We start from the raw sequence: 17,853 nt of genomic DNA on the forward strand, positions 1-17,853 counted from the left end.
ACTGTTCTAGAGGGTCCAGAACCAAACCCTTCCACTGTATAGCAATTCCTACCCTCCCTTGCTGTTTAGTATTGATGGGACTTGCAGTCCAAGAGCGTGTGGATTGTGGTGCATGGAACATGTGGTGAATGGGCTTGTTGTCATGTGCCTTCAAGTCATTTCCAACTTAGTGAGACCCTCAATCCTTCCTTCCTTCTTTCCTCTCCTCCTCCTTCCATTCATATTGATGATGGTCAATTAATTTTTGTTATACATTATTTTATTTGTGTTATATATGTGTATGTTTTTAATGCCTGGAGTCCTGAAACGTCTCGACGTTGCACACGCAAATAACAAAGTGTGCAACATCGAGGCGTTTCAGGACCCCCAGCGTGACACACGCGCAACCCAACAACAAAAACTAGATAGCAAAGTTAACAAAAATTAACTCAAGACAAAACAATATGTGGAATATGGCAGAACTGGAGGATATAGTCAAGGGAGAGGAATTTGGCCGATGGACATGAATGTTTCCACCTACCCTGGAAAGCAATGCTGTGAATTTGGAAAGCCTTGCAAGGTCGCCTGGGGCATCCGTTCCCAGGCTGGGTCCCTAGTTGGCATCACAAAAGGAAAACACTAAAATTCCTCCAATGTATTGTAAGCTTTGTTAGAAATCTCAAAACTGGGCAAGTCCATCCATGTCTCTTCCGTAACTGTTCTTGAATGCATCTGATCTCCCCAATTTCCCGACCAGGAATGCCAACCTTCATTTACTGTCAGAGCAACAGGGGGAACTAGTTTTTCAGAAGTGCTGGCGAAGGGAAGGGAGAGGATTCCTTTGCCATGAGGAGCAGAAAGGATTTCCCTGGTAATCTGTCTGATAAGGTTAGGCATGGTTTCGGACTCTGGAAATGCACTCCAGGCCATCAGATTAAAAAAGCAGGACCGTGGGAACGCAGAGGCTGGGTAAGACCCGAGTTCGACTCTCTCTTCAGCTGCAGGCCACCTTGGAGAAGGGAAAGAATGAACATTGAGGGAACCGCTCTGGTTTGGAGGAGAAAATCCTAAAAGTGTACGGTGCCTGTGGGTATGTGCCTTCAAATCGCTTGTTGTCTTAGGGTGACCCCATACATTTCCAAGGGTTATCCTCAGAGGTGGTTTGGCCAGTTCCTTTCTCTGAAATAGAGCCCACAGCACCTAGTTATTTGTTGGAGGTCTCCCATCCAAGTCCTAGCCAAGGATGAGCCAGCTTAGCTTCCAAGATCAGACAAGATCTGGTGCCTTTAGAGCATTGTGTGTGTGTGCCTTCAAGTCAAACTATGGCCACCCCATGGATTTCTTTGGGTTTTCTTTGGCAAGGAAGACTGAGAGGTGGTTTTGCCAGTTCCTTCCCTTTAAATGCAGCCTTACAGCCTCTGCTATCCGTTGGCGGTCTCCCATCCAAGTCTTAACCAGGACTGACCCTGCTTAGCTCAGACAGTATGTGGTACCTTTAGTGTATTGTGTGTGTGTGTGTGTCTTGCAGTGAAATGGAAAGTGACACACAGCAGGCGGAGGGTGCAGACAGGGACGGATTTAGGAGGAGGCTTAGGACACTGGGCTCCATCTCGGTGGGAAGCAAAAATATATAATGCAAGGCTCCTTGCAGAAACAGCCACTGATGCAAACAAGGCTGGCTTGTAAAGTCAGTGAAAAACTGGAAGAGGCCAGCGTTGTGTTACAGGGTTATTTTTAAATGCGTGGGAAAACTTACAGCAAGGGTGGGAAGGAGACTGGATGACTGTCCAGACAAGGTTGGACTGCAGCTCCCAGCATGCTTGACCCCTTGTTGGCCAAGGATGATGGGAGCTGTCATCGAGCGGGATCAGAAGCGACACAGGACCCCGAATCTATAGGGACAGCCAATTCCTTTCCTTCAGTGTTCTTCTCTTTGAGTTTCTGTTCATCATTACATCTTTCATTATTCTGCCGTTGTCTTTATAATTAGCCGACATGATAAGCATACAGTAACTATGGGAAGTCCATATGCCTTATAAACCTGCAGTTTTGTTTCGTTTTTGTATATAGATTTATATTTGTTTTCTTATTTTTGAAATGTGAAAGCATATTTTATAAACCTGCAGTTTTTTGTGTATAGATTTTAGGTTTCTTTTCTACTAGATTTAAATTTGCGTAATGTAAAAATATTATTATTATTATTATTATTATTATTATTATTATTTGGCCGATATCCTTTTGAGATTGGAACCATTAATCATTTATTTTTTTAAATAAATCACCTATATATATATATATATATATATATGTAATGAAGATGAAGATGAAATACAGTAAATAAGAGGTAGCAAATTGGGTACATATCTATATAGAAGATAGATAGATAGATAGATAGATAGATAGATAGATAGATAGATAGATAGATATTTTATAGAGATATTTACCCAGTTCACTACCTCTTATTTACCATATTTCATATTAAACTTCTTTACATATTTTATATATATATATATATATATATATATATAAAACTTTCTCATGGCAACACACATTCCTTTTCCATTTCATTATCTTTGTATCGTCATTTTATTTGCCAGTCTGTCATTTCTTATGCGTTTTCCCTTGGTCTGATTTTTGATCCCAATTTAGATTTTGATCCCAAATATTACATAGATTTGGAAGTTTCTTTTTTTAATGGCTTTTTATGTTTAGTATGCTTTGTATTTTTTAAAGTATTTTTATATATATTTATATTTTCGTATTTAGGTAGCTTATGCTTGTGATGAGCATTTTTGTGCGTATTCATCTGCTTGTTTCAATGATAGTATATGTTATATGTTTTGTTTAAATACTTTTTATTAGACATAAGAAACATAAAAACAAGCAAACAATCCATTTAAAAGTACATTCTTATCTAAAGGCAGAAAGGAAAATGATAAATACATATTTATTATTATTATTATTATTATTATTATTATTATTATTATTATATTTATTTATTTATTTATTTGTATCCAATTCTTCTCCCAGGGTTGGGACTCAGGGCAGCTTACAAGATTTAAAAACAGCTATTATATAGATATTATACATGTAATCTTATATACAGCTATCATTTCTGAACCTATTTTCTACAATATTTAATATCTTTTCCTAAGTAAAATCCTAAGATCACTTTGCTTTAGGGCCGCCGTGAGTCGGAAACAACTCGAAGGCCCGCAACAAGATGAGTTTGGCTGGGACCTCCTTGAATCTTATGCAAACAAATAGTCTTTTTGGTCCAAAAACACCCCTCGTAACTTTTCGCCATTTGAGTCTGTTTATCTCGGCACGTTCAGGGATTATAAAGTAAATTTCCAAGCCCATGACAGGTCTTCTGTCTCCCCGCCTCTGGCATGCCTTGCCTTTCCCAGCTGCAAAACACATGTGGCATTTAAAGATGCTAAAAAGGCAATGTCCTATTCCCGGCCATCCTGGGATCGGAGCCATCGGACCGACGGAGCAGGATTAATGGGGTGGCAGTTCTCTGGAGTCCCAACGAAGCTGTTTTCATTCCGCGAATCATTATCTGTCTTGTTAAGATCTCTTGCCAAACTTCAGAAAGTCCCAGATATGGGTCTCCTATCCTGAGGAAAGACAATACGCTGCATCTGCTGACTTAAAAGTCAGCCCTTAACTCTTCTTGTGCGCCTTCAAGACAGCTGCGACCCTATTGAAGGGTGGTTTTCCCCCCTAGTAGGGTTTGTTCAGAGAGGGTTGCACTGAAAGACCTAGAGATTCCTAGAGAGAACACTCTACTAGGCCTTTGTAGCTCCTCCGTTGCAACTCTATGGTCAGTGTCTGTTGAACGTTGACCACAAAGTTGCCCTGGAAGACCTAGAGATTCCTAGAGAGGTGTCCGCTCAGGTAAAAACATACTGTTTTTGTTATTTGCTGTTTTTCCATAGTCATGGAGGTCTTGTGCCCCTAACCTAGCGAATACAGAGGGACGAGAGTATATACATACACACCATTCTACTCTGCCAATGCATTTAATGGGACTTGAGCATCCACAGATTTTCCGGGAACCAAACCTAGGAAGATAGCAAGGGCCCACTAGAATTGTCAAGAGTTCATAAAACTCCATTTAACTAAGCCTGCTGCCATATTGCAGGATAAAGTTGATGCCACTTAAGATGCAATGGCTCCACCTGGGATTTGTAGCTTGTGGTGGCACTGAGGCTCTCCAAACAAAGAAGACTTAAGTAGCTAACCAAACTACAAATCCCAGCATTCCAGAGCATGGAGCCAGGGGAGTTAAAGCAGTGCCAAACTGTGCTAATTCTACAATGCAGACTCAGCCCTAGTATTTGCCGTTGCTTAAGTTTCTAACACACTTCAGGCTTCATTGTAGTCCTGCAAAACCAAACTTTTTGGTACTTGGTCCAACTGCATTCATTCTTGAAATCGCCAAGATCAGGCCTGTCTAGCTTCTGTTTCTTGATCTGGGCTTTAATGATATGCTCCCTTCCAAAGGGTCTGGTCTCTACGGGCCTCTGGTAGCGACTCCATCTACTCCTTCCTCTTGCATCAGTTTCTGCAAAGGCGGACATTCCTTCTTTCTTACGCCTTTGGGTTTCTGACAACTTGATTTATGTTTGGCAAGTAATGCAATGCAGCTGTTGATCTGATCTGGGAGAGAAGAGATGTCATCGAATCTTGTTCTCTGCATCTCGTCTCATGGGTCAGGCTGACCTTGCCCTTGGGAGAATTCAACAATATTGGCACTGGCACGGGTTCAACTCGACCACCAAGGAGTTTGACAGCTGAAATGGATCGGCTGGCTCAAGGCTTTTATTTTTGACATTCAGACTCATTTTCCCAACTCCAAACCAGTGTCTGTAGCCATGCTTTCCAACCCATTCCTCCATTTGTTTCTACGGCTAGAGCTGTGTTGTTGTTAAATGCCCTTGGGTCCACTGCCGTTCATGGGTGAAATGTCTCCAAGTCCCTTGATCCTCAATTGCTCTGCTCAGGTCGTGCAGATGGACATCCATGGTCAACTCAATTGAGTCTCTCCCATCTAGTACAGCGGTTCTCAAACTCTAGTTGAACAGCCTTAGCCGATTTGATCAATAGTCAGGCATTCTGGGAGATGAAGTCCAAGACATTGGGAGGACTAAAGTTTGGGAGCCATTGATCTAATATATGGAAGTACAATAGGGACAAAATAGGAGGAGCTAGAAGCTGGGACATTTTAAAAGCAGCAGACAAAGTGGGACAGCGGAGGATTAAATGGGCCTCTCTTGCCATAGGGTAAATAAACTCCATTCCCCCCTTTTCCTTCTCCAATTTGAACAGAATTTTAGTTTCCATGCAAAAAGGTAGAATAAAGAATTCATGCAGCAAGTGAAGTCAGCAGAGGAGGAAAGTGGGAGAAGGAGAGAGAATTGCTAAATTGGGATAGTTGAAGAGTATGATGTATATATATCAGGATAGTATTTGAATGATTTCATTTTTGAAAGTATGCAATACTGTACTCATAAACTTGCTATTCATTATCCATCCCTCTTTCTCTCAGCGCCTCAGCTCTTTGCAGCAACCTGCCTTGAAACTGCAGCACCCAAGATGGACCAGGTGAAGCCTTTGAAGGGTGATTTCGCAGCTTTGGGAGGCGAGCGCTTCAGGTTTTGCCACATGAGGTTGTGCTGAGGGACATTGTGGTGGCAGCCATCCCACAGACAAAGGATGTGGGACGGTACCCCACCATCCCTGGCCATGGACAATGGGAACTTTAGTCCGGTGTACAGCCTCGGTTCCTGCTTCCGTGGGGTCAACGTCTCGGAGGACTCTCGGGCGTCCATTGCATCGCCATGGTTCTCGACCACCTTCGGCCTCATTGGCCTCTGCTCCAACCTCTTTGCCTTGTGTGTCTTGGTCAACTCCTCCCGGAAGATGCACAGCCGCTCCCGTTCCTCCTTCTTGATCTTTCTCTGCGGCCTGGTGGTAACCGATTTCTTGGGCCTCCTCTTGACCTTCTCCATCGTCATCCCTTACCACTTCCTCCGCTTCGACTGGCGCCGGGTTGACCCCGGGTGCCACCTCTGCAACTTCATGGGCCTCGTCATGGTCTTCTTCGGGCAGTGCCCTCTCCTGCTGGGGGCCACCATGGCTGGAGAACGCTTCCTGGGCATCAACCGGCCCTTCTCTCGATCCACCAGCATGTCCAAACGCCGGGCATGGGCCTTGGTTGGTGTGGTATGGGCCTTGGGGTTCCTCTTGGGTGTCCTGCCCATCTTGGGCTTGGGGGACTATACCCTCCAGTACCCCAAATCTTGGTGTTTCCTCACATTGGTCCACGATGCTAGGAATGTGGCGTTCTGCCTCCTTTTTGCCCTCTTGGGCCTCTTCTGCGTGGGCCTCTCTTTCCTCCTCAACACGGTCAGCGTGGTGACCCTTTGCCGAGTCTACCACGACTCCGAGTCCGTCCAGCGCCGAAGGGACAGCGAGGTGGAGATGATGGTCCAACTGGTGGGCATCATGGTCATTGCAAGTGTATGCTGGCTTCCTCTACTGGTGAGTTGCTTAACTACATCTCTTTGCACAACACGAATTACAGTTGGCCCCTCCACCTTCGTGGATTTGACTTTTGCAGATTTGATTATTTGTGGTTTTGATTACTGTATATACTCATGTACAAGTCTAGAAATTTTAGTCAAAAAAGTGACCCCCAAAACCTGAGTTGACTTATCCATGCGTATTGTATTTTAACTCTTATTTATATAAAAAGGAACCATCCCCTGGTGAAAAGCAAGAGAGTAATCTGTCCTGGAAGCACTGACTGCCCTGTATTCTCTCTTCAATCCAGCTTTTAATATGAGCACAAACAGTGATGCCTCCTGGAATTTTGTAAGTTCTTTGTCATTGTTTTCCTTTCTTTCATCCTTTACATCCTTTGTTTCATGGCCCTAAATTTTGCCCTCGACTTATCCAGGAATCATATCAAAATCCATAATTATGGCTCCAAAACTTGCCCTTGACTTATACATGAGGCTGACTTACAGTTGGGTATATACAGTAATTTCTATTTGCAGTTTTTCCCCATTCATGGGATTCCTTCACCCCTAAACCCAGTGAATGTAGAGGGACCACTGTACAGGCATACCTCACTTGTTGTTGTTGTTGTTGTTGTTGTTGTGTGCCATAAAGTCGAAGGCTTTCATGGCCAGCATCCATAGTGTTTTGTGGGTTTTTCGGGCTATGTGGCCATGTTCCAGAAAAGTTTGTTCCTGATGTTTTGCCTGCATCTGTGGCTGGCATCTTCAGAGAATGATGGCATGGAAGTGAGTGGTGTGTGTGTGTGTGTGTGTGTATACTGAGTATATACCCCATTCATTTCCATGCCAGCATTCTCTGAAGATGCCAGCCACAGATGCTGGCGAAACGTCAGGAACAAACTCTTCTAGAACATGGCCACATAGCCTGAAAAACTCACAAAAATCTTTGTGTGAATTGTTGCTAAAATCTTTAAGCCATCTCAGTTCCATATTACTAAGGGGAAACACAAACAAATAAACTGTAATAAACTGCCTAGAGCCAGCATGGCTAGTGGTTTGAGTGCTGGACTGAAACCAGAGTTCGATTCCATACTCAGCTGTGGAAACCCACTGGGCGACCTTTGGAAAGTCACACCCAGTGGGATTTGCACCCTGCCCTCCAGAGAGTCGTCCAATGCTCAAACCACTACACCATGCTACCTCACTTATATGGTGAATTCCATCCAATGGTGATAGCAATTGATCTCTGATCCTTGGTTTTGCTCCAGATACTCATTGTCCAGACGGCTCTCCAGAAACCCTCTCCTGGGTTGGAGCCCAACCAGATCCCTCACGAGACGGAGAAGCTGCTGCTCATCTACCTCCGGGTGGCCACTTGGAACCAGATCCTCGACCCTTGGGTCTACATCCTTTTCCGCCGGGCCGTCCTGAGGCGCATCTACCCCAGTTTCAAGCCAAGGCCCTCCATCATCTCCCTCTACCCTGTGATCAACCCATCCCTTCGTCGGAAATTTACCCAGGAGTCGGTCCTCCAGTAGAAGAAGCATCTGCAATGTGTTTAGCGGAGAGGGGAGCAGTCCCATCCAAAATGGAGGCTTCCCTCCCCAAGACAGTAAAGCCTAGTGGTTATAGCAGTGATTCCCAAAGTTTGGTCCTCCAGGTGTTTTGGACATCAGCTCCCAGAAGCTTGGGAGGTGACATCTATAACATCTGGAGGACCAAAGGTTGGGAACTGCTGGGTTGTAGGAATGGAGACGTGGCTGTGCTTTGTGAGACCACTCATAGCTTTCTGCTAGCCTTTGCAACAGTGAGGGGATCCCAGTGCCACCCTCCATGCCAACTTTGCCCCTTTTAGATCCCATTTTTCAGCCCCATGTTGGCCACCCTTCGTGTATCTAATACAGCACGAGCTCCTTAAAACCTGCATGTCAGCAATGGATTAGCGGTGTACCTACCATATTTAACACCCAGTGCGGGTCATTTTTTGAATGCACCTGTCCAACAAAATTGTTTGGAGGAATAATCACGAAATGAAACGAATAATAATGTTTCTTCTGCCACTGTCCTTTTGGGGTGGTAACAATCCTCCAAAAGACAGGCATTCACATCGGTGGAGACTCCACATTTTTGCCCTGGGAAGGGCAAGTTGTGCCTATTCCTTATCTGTTGCCAAATTAATGGAGTGTAAAATACTTTTGCACATTGCCGTTTGCAGCAATTGAAGTAAGCCAAGGATGAAGGAGGGATGGGAAGGAATCCAGGACATTTCAAAAGCAGCTGAAGAGATAGGATGGCAAGCAGTAATTGGGACTGAAAGGATTGTAAGATGCTTTGAAACATCTGTGATTGATTGGTTTTGTGTTCTAAAACTCAACATGGATTGATCGTTTGCGGAAGGGAGTGGGGGGATCTGAAAGTATGAACGGGAAACGCAAGGATACAAAGCTTGGAAATGTTATTTATTTTGGACTACAGTCCCCCCAAATCCCCAACCAAGCATGGCTGGCCAGGTTAGGCAGTGCAAAGTGCATGGAGATCTTATGCATGACTGTTGCAGTAATAAATCCTGTGAGGTTTTCTCATGTCTGTCAGTCTTATCTTTTTTAAGATGGGCTGCAAGCCCTGTTGTTGCTGTTGTTGTTGTTGTTGTCTGCCTTCAAGTCATTTCTGACTTATGAAGGCACTATCCTGGGTCTTTCTTGGCAAGATTTGTTTAGAGGAGATTTGCCATTGCCTTCCTCTAAGGGTGAGAGAGTGTGACTTGCCCACAGTCACTCAGTGGGTTTACATGGCTGAGCTAGGATTCAAATCCTGGTGTCCAGAGTTTTAGTTCAACGCTCAAACCACTACACTAAGCTGGCTTGTTGCAAGACAAGTAACTGGGACTGTGGCCCTGTCCACATAAACCAAATAACACATATTTCCCCCTTTTCCATGATGACTAATCCAGAAAATGCAAGATCAAATCTCTGGTTCTGATGCGAACTGTCTGAACAACGTACAGACATTCGGCACCAAGCCATCTTAAAATGGGTCAATAAAAGTCACCTTGCGGAGCCCTCTGGAGTGACACCAGGCAGCTATTTACAACACTTCCTACTGTGTTACCTGCCGGTGTGGGTGCGAATCACTCTCTCTGAGGTCAGAACAAGGTGCCTAACTCTTCAATTGATACTCTGCACCTTGTTCCTGGAACCAGTGGGCAGCAAGTGGGATGCGCGTGCGAAAAACTGACATGGCCATGTGCATGGATGAAACAGTACTAAAGGAGCAATCTGTTTTTTAAAATAATGATTTATTATTTCAAAAACAAACCAACAGACATAAACAAAACTTCACATATATATGTACACATGTCACAAGTCAGGTACTTGCTTTCTAGGTGGCTTTGTTTTTTCCAGTGTAATTCCTTGTTAATACGATGATGGTGATGGTGATGATTTTTAAAGGCCAATGCTTAGCTGAACACACCCTTTTCTGTAGGATGGAGGCATGGCAGTGAAAGTGGCATCAAACCACATTATGTCTACTGTGCAGATGCACCCTAAGTTGGATTAATGCCACTAAACCATGATGGTGAATTGCAAAGATGCACATCCAATTGCAGGCAAGATGTCTCTGATAGGCGTCTTGACACTTCTGATGCACATTGGGCACTTCTGCTATGCTCCAATATTTCCTAGTCACTGTCCAGATGTGCATGTTGGTGCCTTTTGCTCATCGGATCGTGGTGCATCAGTCACTCCCACATTCAGCAGTGGACACTCATATGTCATAAGGTCACAGCAGCCCTGAGATGAATACGGATATTGCAAAACTACTCAACTCTCTTTTACGGGCTGTTTATGAAGACATGCGTCCCAAGCAGAACCCCAGCCATGCGTATTAGTTTGCAAAATGCTACAGAGAAGACATGACAGATTGGGAGAAGATTTGTGGCCAGTAATGATCGGAGAAACCAGGAATGCCAGAGCAAAGAAACGGAAAAGGGGATTAGTGCTAGGAAATGGTTGAAAAGGGGTGCCACCTACCCAACCCAGTTCACCCCCAGATCACTCCTTGGATCCCCCCCCGGCTTCACAGATCGCTGTCCAGACCTCGGCTATGAACTCTTCTGGAAAGGCAAATTCGCCCAGCAGCAAATCCAGGCCGCGAGCGAAGTCTTCTGAACCCTGCTTCTCCTTGGCCATCTCCACCATAGTCGACGCTGTGGAAAGTGGGAATGGGTGAGGGTGATGTGGTGAGCGGGTTGGATATATCCCCATTTTATTCTTTTACAAAATCAGGCAAACAAAAAGCAACCCCTGCAAATGCTTCAATGCACCTAAAAGGGCTGAAAAAAGGAGCAATTCAGGTAGTTCTCTACCTCTCAGTGGAAAAAAGTTGGCTATCTTTCACAGCCCCAATGCAGCCTGGGGGAGGCCCATAAGTGCAAAAATGGTTTGTGCTCGGAAACAGTGGCCCACCCTTGTTTCAGGCTTGGTATAGACAAATACAGCTTGAGTCTCCCTTATCCAAAATGCTTGGGACCAGAAGCGTCCTGTATTTTAGATTGTTTTTCTTCCAGATTTTGAAATACAGGTTGGGTCTTCCTTATCTAAAATGCTTGGGACCAGAAGTGTTTTGGATCCCCCCCTCCCAGATTTTGCAGTGTTTGCGTATACCTAATATTGGAGATGGGACCTAAGTCTAGACATGAAATTCATTTATGTTTCATAGACACCTTATGAACAGAGGTAATTTTAGACAATATTTTTAATACTTTTGTGCATGAAACAAAGGTTGTGGACACCACCAAAAAGCAAAGGTGTTGCTGTCTCAGCCATCCATGAAAAAGGTTTTGCATTTGGAAACATTTCAGACTTTTGGATAAGGGATGCTCGGCCAGTATATTATCAAAATCCTTCCATTCATTTGCTGTCCTATACAGGGCAGCTCTTTTCTGCCATCTTTAGCAGTTGGTTTTACCTTTCTCTAGGAATATGTAGGAACCACCTTTCTGGATCTGACCAAAGACCTAGTTGGCGTCCAGCTTCCAACAGTGTTTAATGTTTAATATCCTGGGCTCAACCTGGAAAAATTTGGCCAGTATTTTGTATCAGCTACTTACAATAACACCCCAAATCCACACAACAGTACCTTTATGGGACCAACTAAAATGCGGTAAATACATAATGCAGGCTTTTGAAACTCCACTGGCTTCTTCATCAGGTGGATTTGGAATAGTAATTTTTTCAAACTCAAGTCTTAAGTGCTGCAAGATCCCGTTGCATATTGATTTTCCAGACTAACACAGCCATGGCTTTGAATTTTAAGACCTAGGGTAGACTGCCTCTGAATATGGGGAGTCCATTCGGACGTGTCGATGCAATAGAGAGGCAGGGAAAGGGGAGACATTGACCCTCCATGTCATGGAAACCACTTGTATCCCTACTCACCCAGTTCCACGTCGCGGATCCCCATATAGCTCTCCAAGAGGTCATCGACTTTTCCAGCGGCAGCTTCTTCAAACTCGTTCGGCTGCAGACAGGAGGGGAGAAGATCAATAATAAAGTGAATAAACGGTACTAAGACAATGTGCTGTACAGGGGTCTCCGTGCATGGCAACCAAGGGAATGTGTCACAATAGGTGACATGGAAGACAAAGTAACGAGACTCCTGAGACCCGGGTTCAAATCATCACAAACATATGAGCCTGCTGCAGACCTCAGAAGGCATTTCTTCTGTCAGAATAGCACTGTTTTGAAGGCTAAACCAACAAGACTTTTCAAACATACAGTGGTCCCTCCACATTCACTGGGATCAGGGGTGAAGGACTTTTGTGAATGTGGAAAACCGCAAATAAAAAAATATTCTTTTTATCTGAGAGAACACCTCTCAAGGAATCTCCAGGCTCTCCATTGCAACTGTATGGTCAACATCTGCCAGAGGTTGATCATAGAATCATGCTGGAGGAGCTACAAGTGCCTAGAGAAGTGCTTTCTCTAGGGGGAATCTAGGTTCTCTAGCACAGCTCTATGATCAACGTCTGGTATAGTTGCGCTCAAGGACCTAGAAATTCCTAGAGAGAATTTTGTAATTTCCTTTGATTCCGTGAGGAAAAAGTGGAATATAATTTATTTATTTATTTATTTATTATATTAATCAAACCATGAATAATCAGATCCATAAAAGTCAATGCTGCAAACATGGAGAGCCAATTGTAATCGGAACCCTCTCTGTAAAATCCAGACAATAGGAGGAGGATGCTCCAGTCTCAGGCCTGAATCCTATTGCCTGTTCCAACCCATTGATTCAGTTGGATTTCCCCATGTGAGTGGGTTTATCTATGTAAATCATTGAATTCATCAGTGATTCAGTGGGTCTTCTCTAGCCAAAAATAACCAAGAAGAGGCAGGCTGGCATTTTCTGCATCAAGCTGCCAGTGCCGATAAAAAGTGTTTCCACTCTTGCGCCAGGGCTTGTGTTGCACATAACAAAATGGGGGACCCCATGTGTGCAATCTCCTGCCCATTCCCTGTCTCTGATCCCCAAAACTCACCACTTCCTCCACGGTGGCAGTGCCCTTGGCACGCAGCCGTAGTGTTTCCCGTCCGCTCGCTAGGTTCCCCTCGCCGGCATTCTTGCTACTCCGTGTCCGCTGGCTGATCATGTCTGCAGGAGAGGAGAGGACCAAGAGGTGGCCGGTCAGTCAATATAACAAGCATGATTGACTGACTGACTGATTGCATTTATATCCTGCTTTTCTCCCAAAGTGAGATTCAGGGTGGCTTGGTTCATACATCCTGACTGGCCCAATCGTGGCTTGTTGAAACCTTCTTCCTCTGTGCCTGATTTACAGTTCTTCCAGAAGATTGTTGCAGCAGTATTTGGGATAACTAGGGGTCCGTTCACATTGCCCAATTATAGGGCTATTATTTCACATTAACTACCATTGGAATCTGGTGAGGCGCTAGAGCGCTTTGGTGGAGAATTCTAAAGATCCATTCCCAAATTACAGATCCCAGGATTCCATAGGATGGATCCATGATAGTTAAAGTGAAACCATAACGCTATAATTGTGCCATGGCCAGGCAGAGGTTGCTCCAGCCATTCTGTAGACCGTTAACAAAAACACACATATGACTATGACAACATCCTATGGAATCATGAGCTTCATACTTTGGGGAGGCACTAGGACTCTCTGGCTCAGAAGACTAACTGTTTCTGTGCCTTCAAGTTGACTACCAATTAATTTCCTATTAATTTTATAGGGTTTGCAGAGGTGGTTGGGCTACTTCCTTCTCTGTTATAGAGCCTACAGCACCTGGAATTCATTGGTGGTTTCCCATCCATGGACTAATCAGGGTTGACTCTGCTTAACTTCCAAGATCAGAGAGGATCTAGTGCCTCTAGGGTATTATGGTGACCCTGTGAATTTCATAGGGTTTTCTTAGGCATGTCAGACTCCGAGTTGGTTTTGCCCGTTCCTTCCTGTGAAATAGGGCCTTCCTACACCTGGTATACTCCTCCCTAAAATACAAATTTTAGGAGTGTGGAAATGGGCCCATTTGCCTGGCACGCTGCAGTTTGGTCAAGTTTTGCCCTTTCTCCTTCAGCCATCTCAGATCTCCTGGTCTTCTTCTCCCAGCAGTCACTCACCGAAGGCTCGCTTGGGCTGCACTAGCCGCAAAGTGAAGGGCTGAGCCCTGGGCATCTCCCGCAACATCTTGGCAACTTCATAGTGGCGGCACCCGACGATGGTTTGGTCGTTGATTGCCTCAATGCTGTCCCCGACACAGACGGTGGGAATGCGGTTGATGATGCTGCCTTCCTTGATGCGCTGGAAAGGTAGGGATATTCAAACAGGGGACCAGGATGGAGATGGGGAGGGAGACATCAGGAACACACATTTCTCCCTTGAGGATTGTGGTCCTTGGGTTGCATTAAAAACAGCAACATCTTTAGCAACGGCTGCTAGAATAAGGGCAAGAGTTAAGTTGTGCATCTTAAACTGTACAATTTTGCACATACAGAGAGACTTTTAAAATGAATTTAGCAATCTATTTTTATTCCTTTTGGCTGTACTATTTATGTTTGTTTCCGTATCACAGCTATATTTTAGATACCAGTATGACCTTCATATATGCTAATTCTTTACCCATGTCTGGAAAAAATAAGTTTCTCTCTAGGGTCTAGAGAGAAGTAATTCTGGATCCTCCATTGTGATTCTATGGTCACCTTCCAGACCAAGCATACCATAGAATATGCTGGAGGACATAGAAATGCCTACAAAGGTGTTCTCTCTAGGTTTTTATAAGTCCTCCAGTGTGATTGTATGGTCAACTTCAAGTGCCAGCATACCATAGGCATTTCTAGGTCCACTAGTGTGAGTCTATGGTATGCTTAGGCCAGAAGTTGTCATTGGAAATAATAGGATTCCATATTGTCCACAGTTTCAGATATCCAGTTAGGGACAAGCAATCGAACATGACTCAAGAAGTCAGGCATGATCAGTTTCTAGCAATGATAATGGAAACACAATTGTTATTGCAATACAAGAGAAATGGGACATATAACAAAAAATAAAACATCAGTCAAACAGCTCACAGAGAAGCCACCCACTGCACATGTTTCCCCAGCCACCCGTCATGCCCCCTCTCTACCTTGATGAAGGCGTATCCGGCCCCATTGTCAGTGATGGTCAGCCCCAGCGCATCCTCTGTCTTGGTCACCTCCACCTCCTTGGTCTCGCCTCGAACGTGAGCAAAAATGAAGTCCTCCAAACCGATCTGGCCTCCCAGCAGCTTCTGCATGTCGACTTTGTGGGTGTTCAGGGTGCAGAAGAGGATCTGGGTGTGAAAGATGCCAACAGGGTTACTTGTAGGTATTATTCCCCTCCTATATCCACACAACAACTCTGTGAGATGGAGAGAGAGGCTGACCTAAGGTCACTAGATAAATTTCATGGTGGTGGGAGCATGAATCCAGATAACAACAACAACAACAACAACAACAATTTATTTCTACCCCAGCTCTCCCAGTCTAACACTCTAACTACCACTACTCTAACTATTCTAACTACCACCTTACGCTCCAACCTTTCACCATCTCTGGAGGAGCAAAAAACAAGCTTCCTCCATCTTCTGCAAAACATCTCTACAGGTATTTAAGCCTTTGTGGTTGCTGGGTGCCTTCAAGTCATTGCCAGCTTATGGCAATCTAGCTCAGCCATGAAATGCACTGGGTAACCTTGGGCAAGTCACACTCTCTCAGACTCAGGGAAAGCCATGGCAAACCTCCTCTGAACCAATATTTCCAAGAAAACCCCATGATAGGTTTGCTTTAGGGTCGCCATAAGTTGGAAATGACTTGAAGGTGCACAACACACACATGGTGAACCTCTCATGCAATTTTCTGGGGCTGAGAGTGTGCTACTTGCCCAAGGCCACCCAGTGAGTTTCCGTGGCCAAGTAGGGATTTGAAGCCTGGTCTCCCAAGGTTACTTAAACCGTTACCAGCAAACAAATCTAACCAGTCCAACCTACGAAGGCCTCACCTCTGTTGGGGAGATGTTGAAGACCTCTGCAATTTTGGCGTACAGCTCCTTGACATTGGTGAAGCCTTCGATCTTGCCAGTGGGGCTGCCATGGGCCAGTTGGGTGTGGAAGACGAGCCGGGGCCTGATGCGAGGAGGATGGGCTGGTGGTGCAGGAGCCGGGGTACCCCGTCCGGTTTCCAAAGGGGCCTGGGGGCCACCTTCATCTTCTTGGGGTACCCCGTTCTCCATGGGCGTCCCCTTCTGCCCCTCTGATGCTTCTTTCTTGCGAGGCTCTCCAGAACTTTGCAGCATTGTTGGGAAAACCGGCTCTCGAAAACAACCAACGACGGCAGCGACGGCTCCTGCGGCTAAATTATTTATGCCTTCAAGCTCCAGGTGGAATAGCCAGGCTGTAAAATGATGCCAAGCCTGGCACGCCACCCAGAAACCCAATCCCCTAAAAAATAATCCAATTAGGTAAGTTGCCCCTGAGGTGCTCACCGCAAAGATGGTAAAGGTGCACTGGAGAAAGAGGGACCATCCAGCTGCACCCAAAAGGCAACATGTTTGCAAAGGATTTCTGCCTCTGTCTTTTTTCCATTACTTTTTACCCAGCTGCTCTTAGTCCCTCTTGGGGATATAGATGTTTTCCTGATACACTAGCAGCGCATGACACCTGGTGACCTCTGAGTTTATTTAGAAGGGAAAGTCAAATGGAAAAGGTGAGGGAGAGGAAGGAAGGAAGGAAGGAAGGACCCAACCAGCACCTTTGAGATGACAGGTATATCTCAGCGCACACAGCAGATAAACCCTTGGGCATTGGGGCTAAGATTCTCCATCACGGTCTGCGTTGGATAACTTTACAAATCCTTAGAAGCACAGCACAACCCTGTTAGGGAATTACAAAGATGCATATCAGAGCACCGGCAAGAACGCTCCAATGCACATCGGGCATGTCTGATGCACATTGGCCTCTTTTGATGCACATGAAGCACTTCTGAGTCACATTAAGTGCTTCTGGTGCACAGTAAGCACTTCTGATGTGTATTACATGCTTCTGAGTCACATTAAACTCTTCTGACATACACCAAGCATTTCTGATGTGCACGAAGCACTTCTGATGTGAGTGAATGAAGCACTTTTGATGTGCATGAAGCGCTTCTGAGTCGCATTAAGCACTTCTGATGCACATTAAGCACTTCTAATGCACATTAAGTGCTTCTGATATGCATTAAATGCTTCTGATGTCCATTCAGTGCATCTGAGTCACATTAAGGGCTTCTGAGTGACAATAAGTACTTCTTATGTGCATGAAGTGCTTCTGAGTTGCTTTCAACTCGGTTCTTCGACTTCCATCTTCCATCATCCCTGAGCAACACAGCCAAAAGGCAAAGGATGATGGGAGTTGAAGTCCAGCAAGCTCTAGAAGGCCATGTTGTCAAAACAACAAAAAAGTAGTTTTCAAAGTTCAGAATTTAAAAGCATTTTTTTCCGGGGGCCACACTTGCTTTCCCAGTTTTACTAAAGCAAGCAAAGGGGTGGAAATCATGACTTTGTGATTTCATTTCCTCTCTGTGTAAAGGGATCAATCGAACTTCCTAATTTAAAAATGAATAAATAAATAAGGCAAGGGATCAATAAAGCAGTGCAACATCTTTGCAGCATAACTAAACAGTTGCAACATAATCGCACAACTTCAGCATAGCTAAAGAATTGCAACATAAGTACATAAATGCAACATAACTAAAGAATTGCAACATAAGTGTATAATTACAATATAACTAAATAACTGCAAAGTAACTAAAGAATTGCAACATAAGT

At 44.6% G+C, this 17,853-nt stretch overlaps 2 protein-coding genes across 6 annotated transcripts in view; one reads left to right on the plus strand and one right to left on the minus strand.

The window, feature by feature from the left end:
• Window positions 1–8,173, plus strand: part of TBXA2R (thromboxane A2 receptor) — a 25,402-nt gene extending 17,229 nt beyond the window's left edge. For all 5 annotated transcript variants that reach the window (XM_042480421.1, XM_042480422.1, XM_042480420.1 and 2 more), the window contains 2 exons: window positions 5,537–6,531; window positions 7,781–8,173. In XM_042480421.1, the coding sequence (XP_042336355.1) occupies window positions 5,704–6,531; window positions 7,781–8,050 (1,098 nt within the window). In that variant the 5' untranslated portion in view covers window positions 5,537–5,703 and the 3' untranslated portion in view covers window positions 8,051–8,173. The remainder of the gene's footprint in view (window positions 1–5,536; window positions 6,532–7,780) is intronic.
• A 2,391-nt stretch (window positions 8,174–10,564) lies between these two features.
• Window positions 10,565–16,344, minus strand: GIPC3 (GIPC PDZ domain containing family member 3). The gene is made up of 6 exons (XM_042478862.1): window positions 16,051–16,344; window positions 15,158–15,343; window positions 14,154–14,334; window positions 13,054–13,166; window positions 11,951–12,032; window positions 10,565–10,719 (listed from the first exon to the last, which is right to left on the minus strand). Exons 1-6 carry the CDS (start codon window positions 16,342–16,344, stop codon window positions 10,565–10,567), a joined length of 1,011 nt encoding a protein of 336 aa, XP_042334796.1.
• Between the last annotated feature and the right edge of the window lie 1,509 nt (window positions 16,345–17,853).

The sequence above is a fragment of the Sceloporus undulatus genome, chromosome 7 (genome assembly GCF_019175285.1).
Source record: "Sceloporus undulatus isolate JIND9_A2432 ecotype Alabama chromosome 7, SceUnd_v1.1, whole genome shotgun sequence".
NCBI classification, from domain to species: Eukaryota; Metazoa; Chordata; class Lepidosauria; order Squamata; family Phrynosomatidae; genus Sceloporus; species Sceloporus undulatus.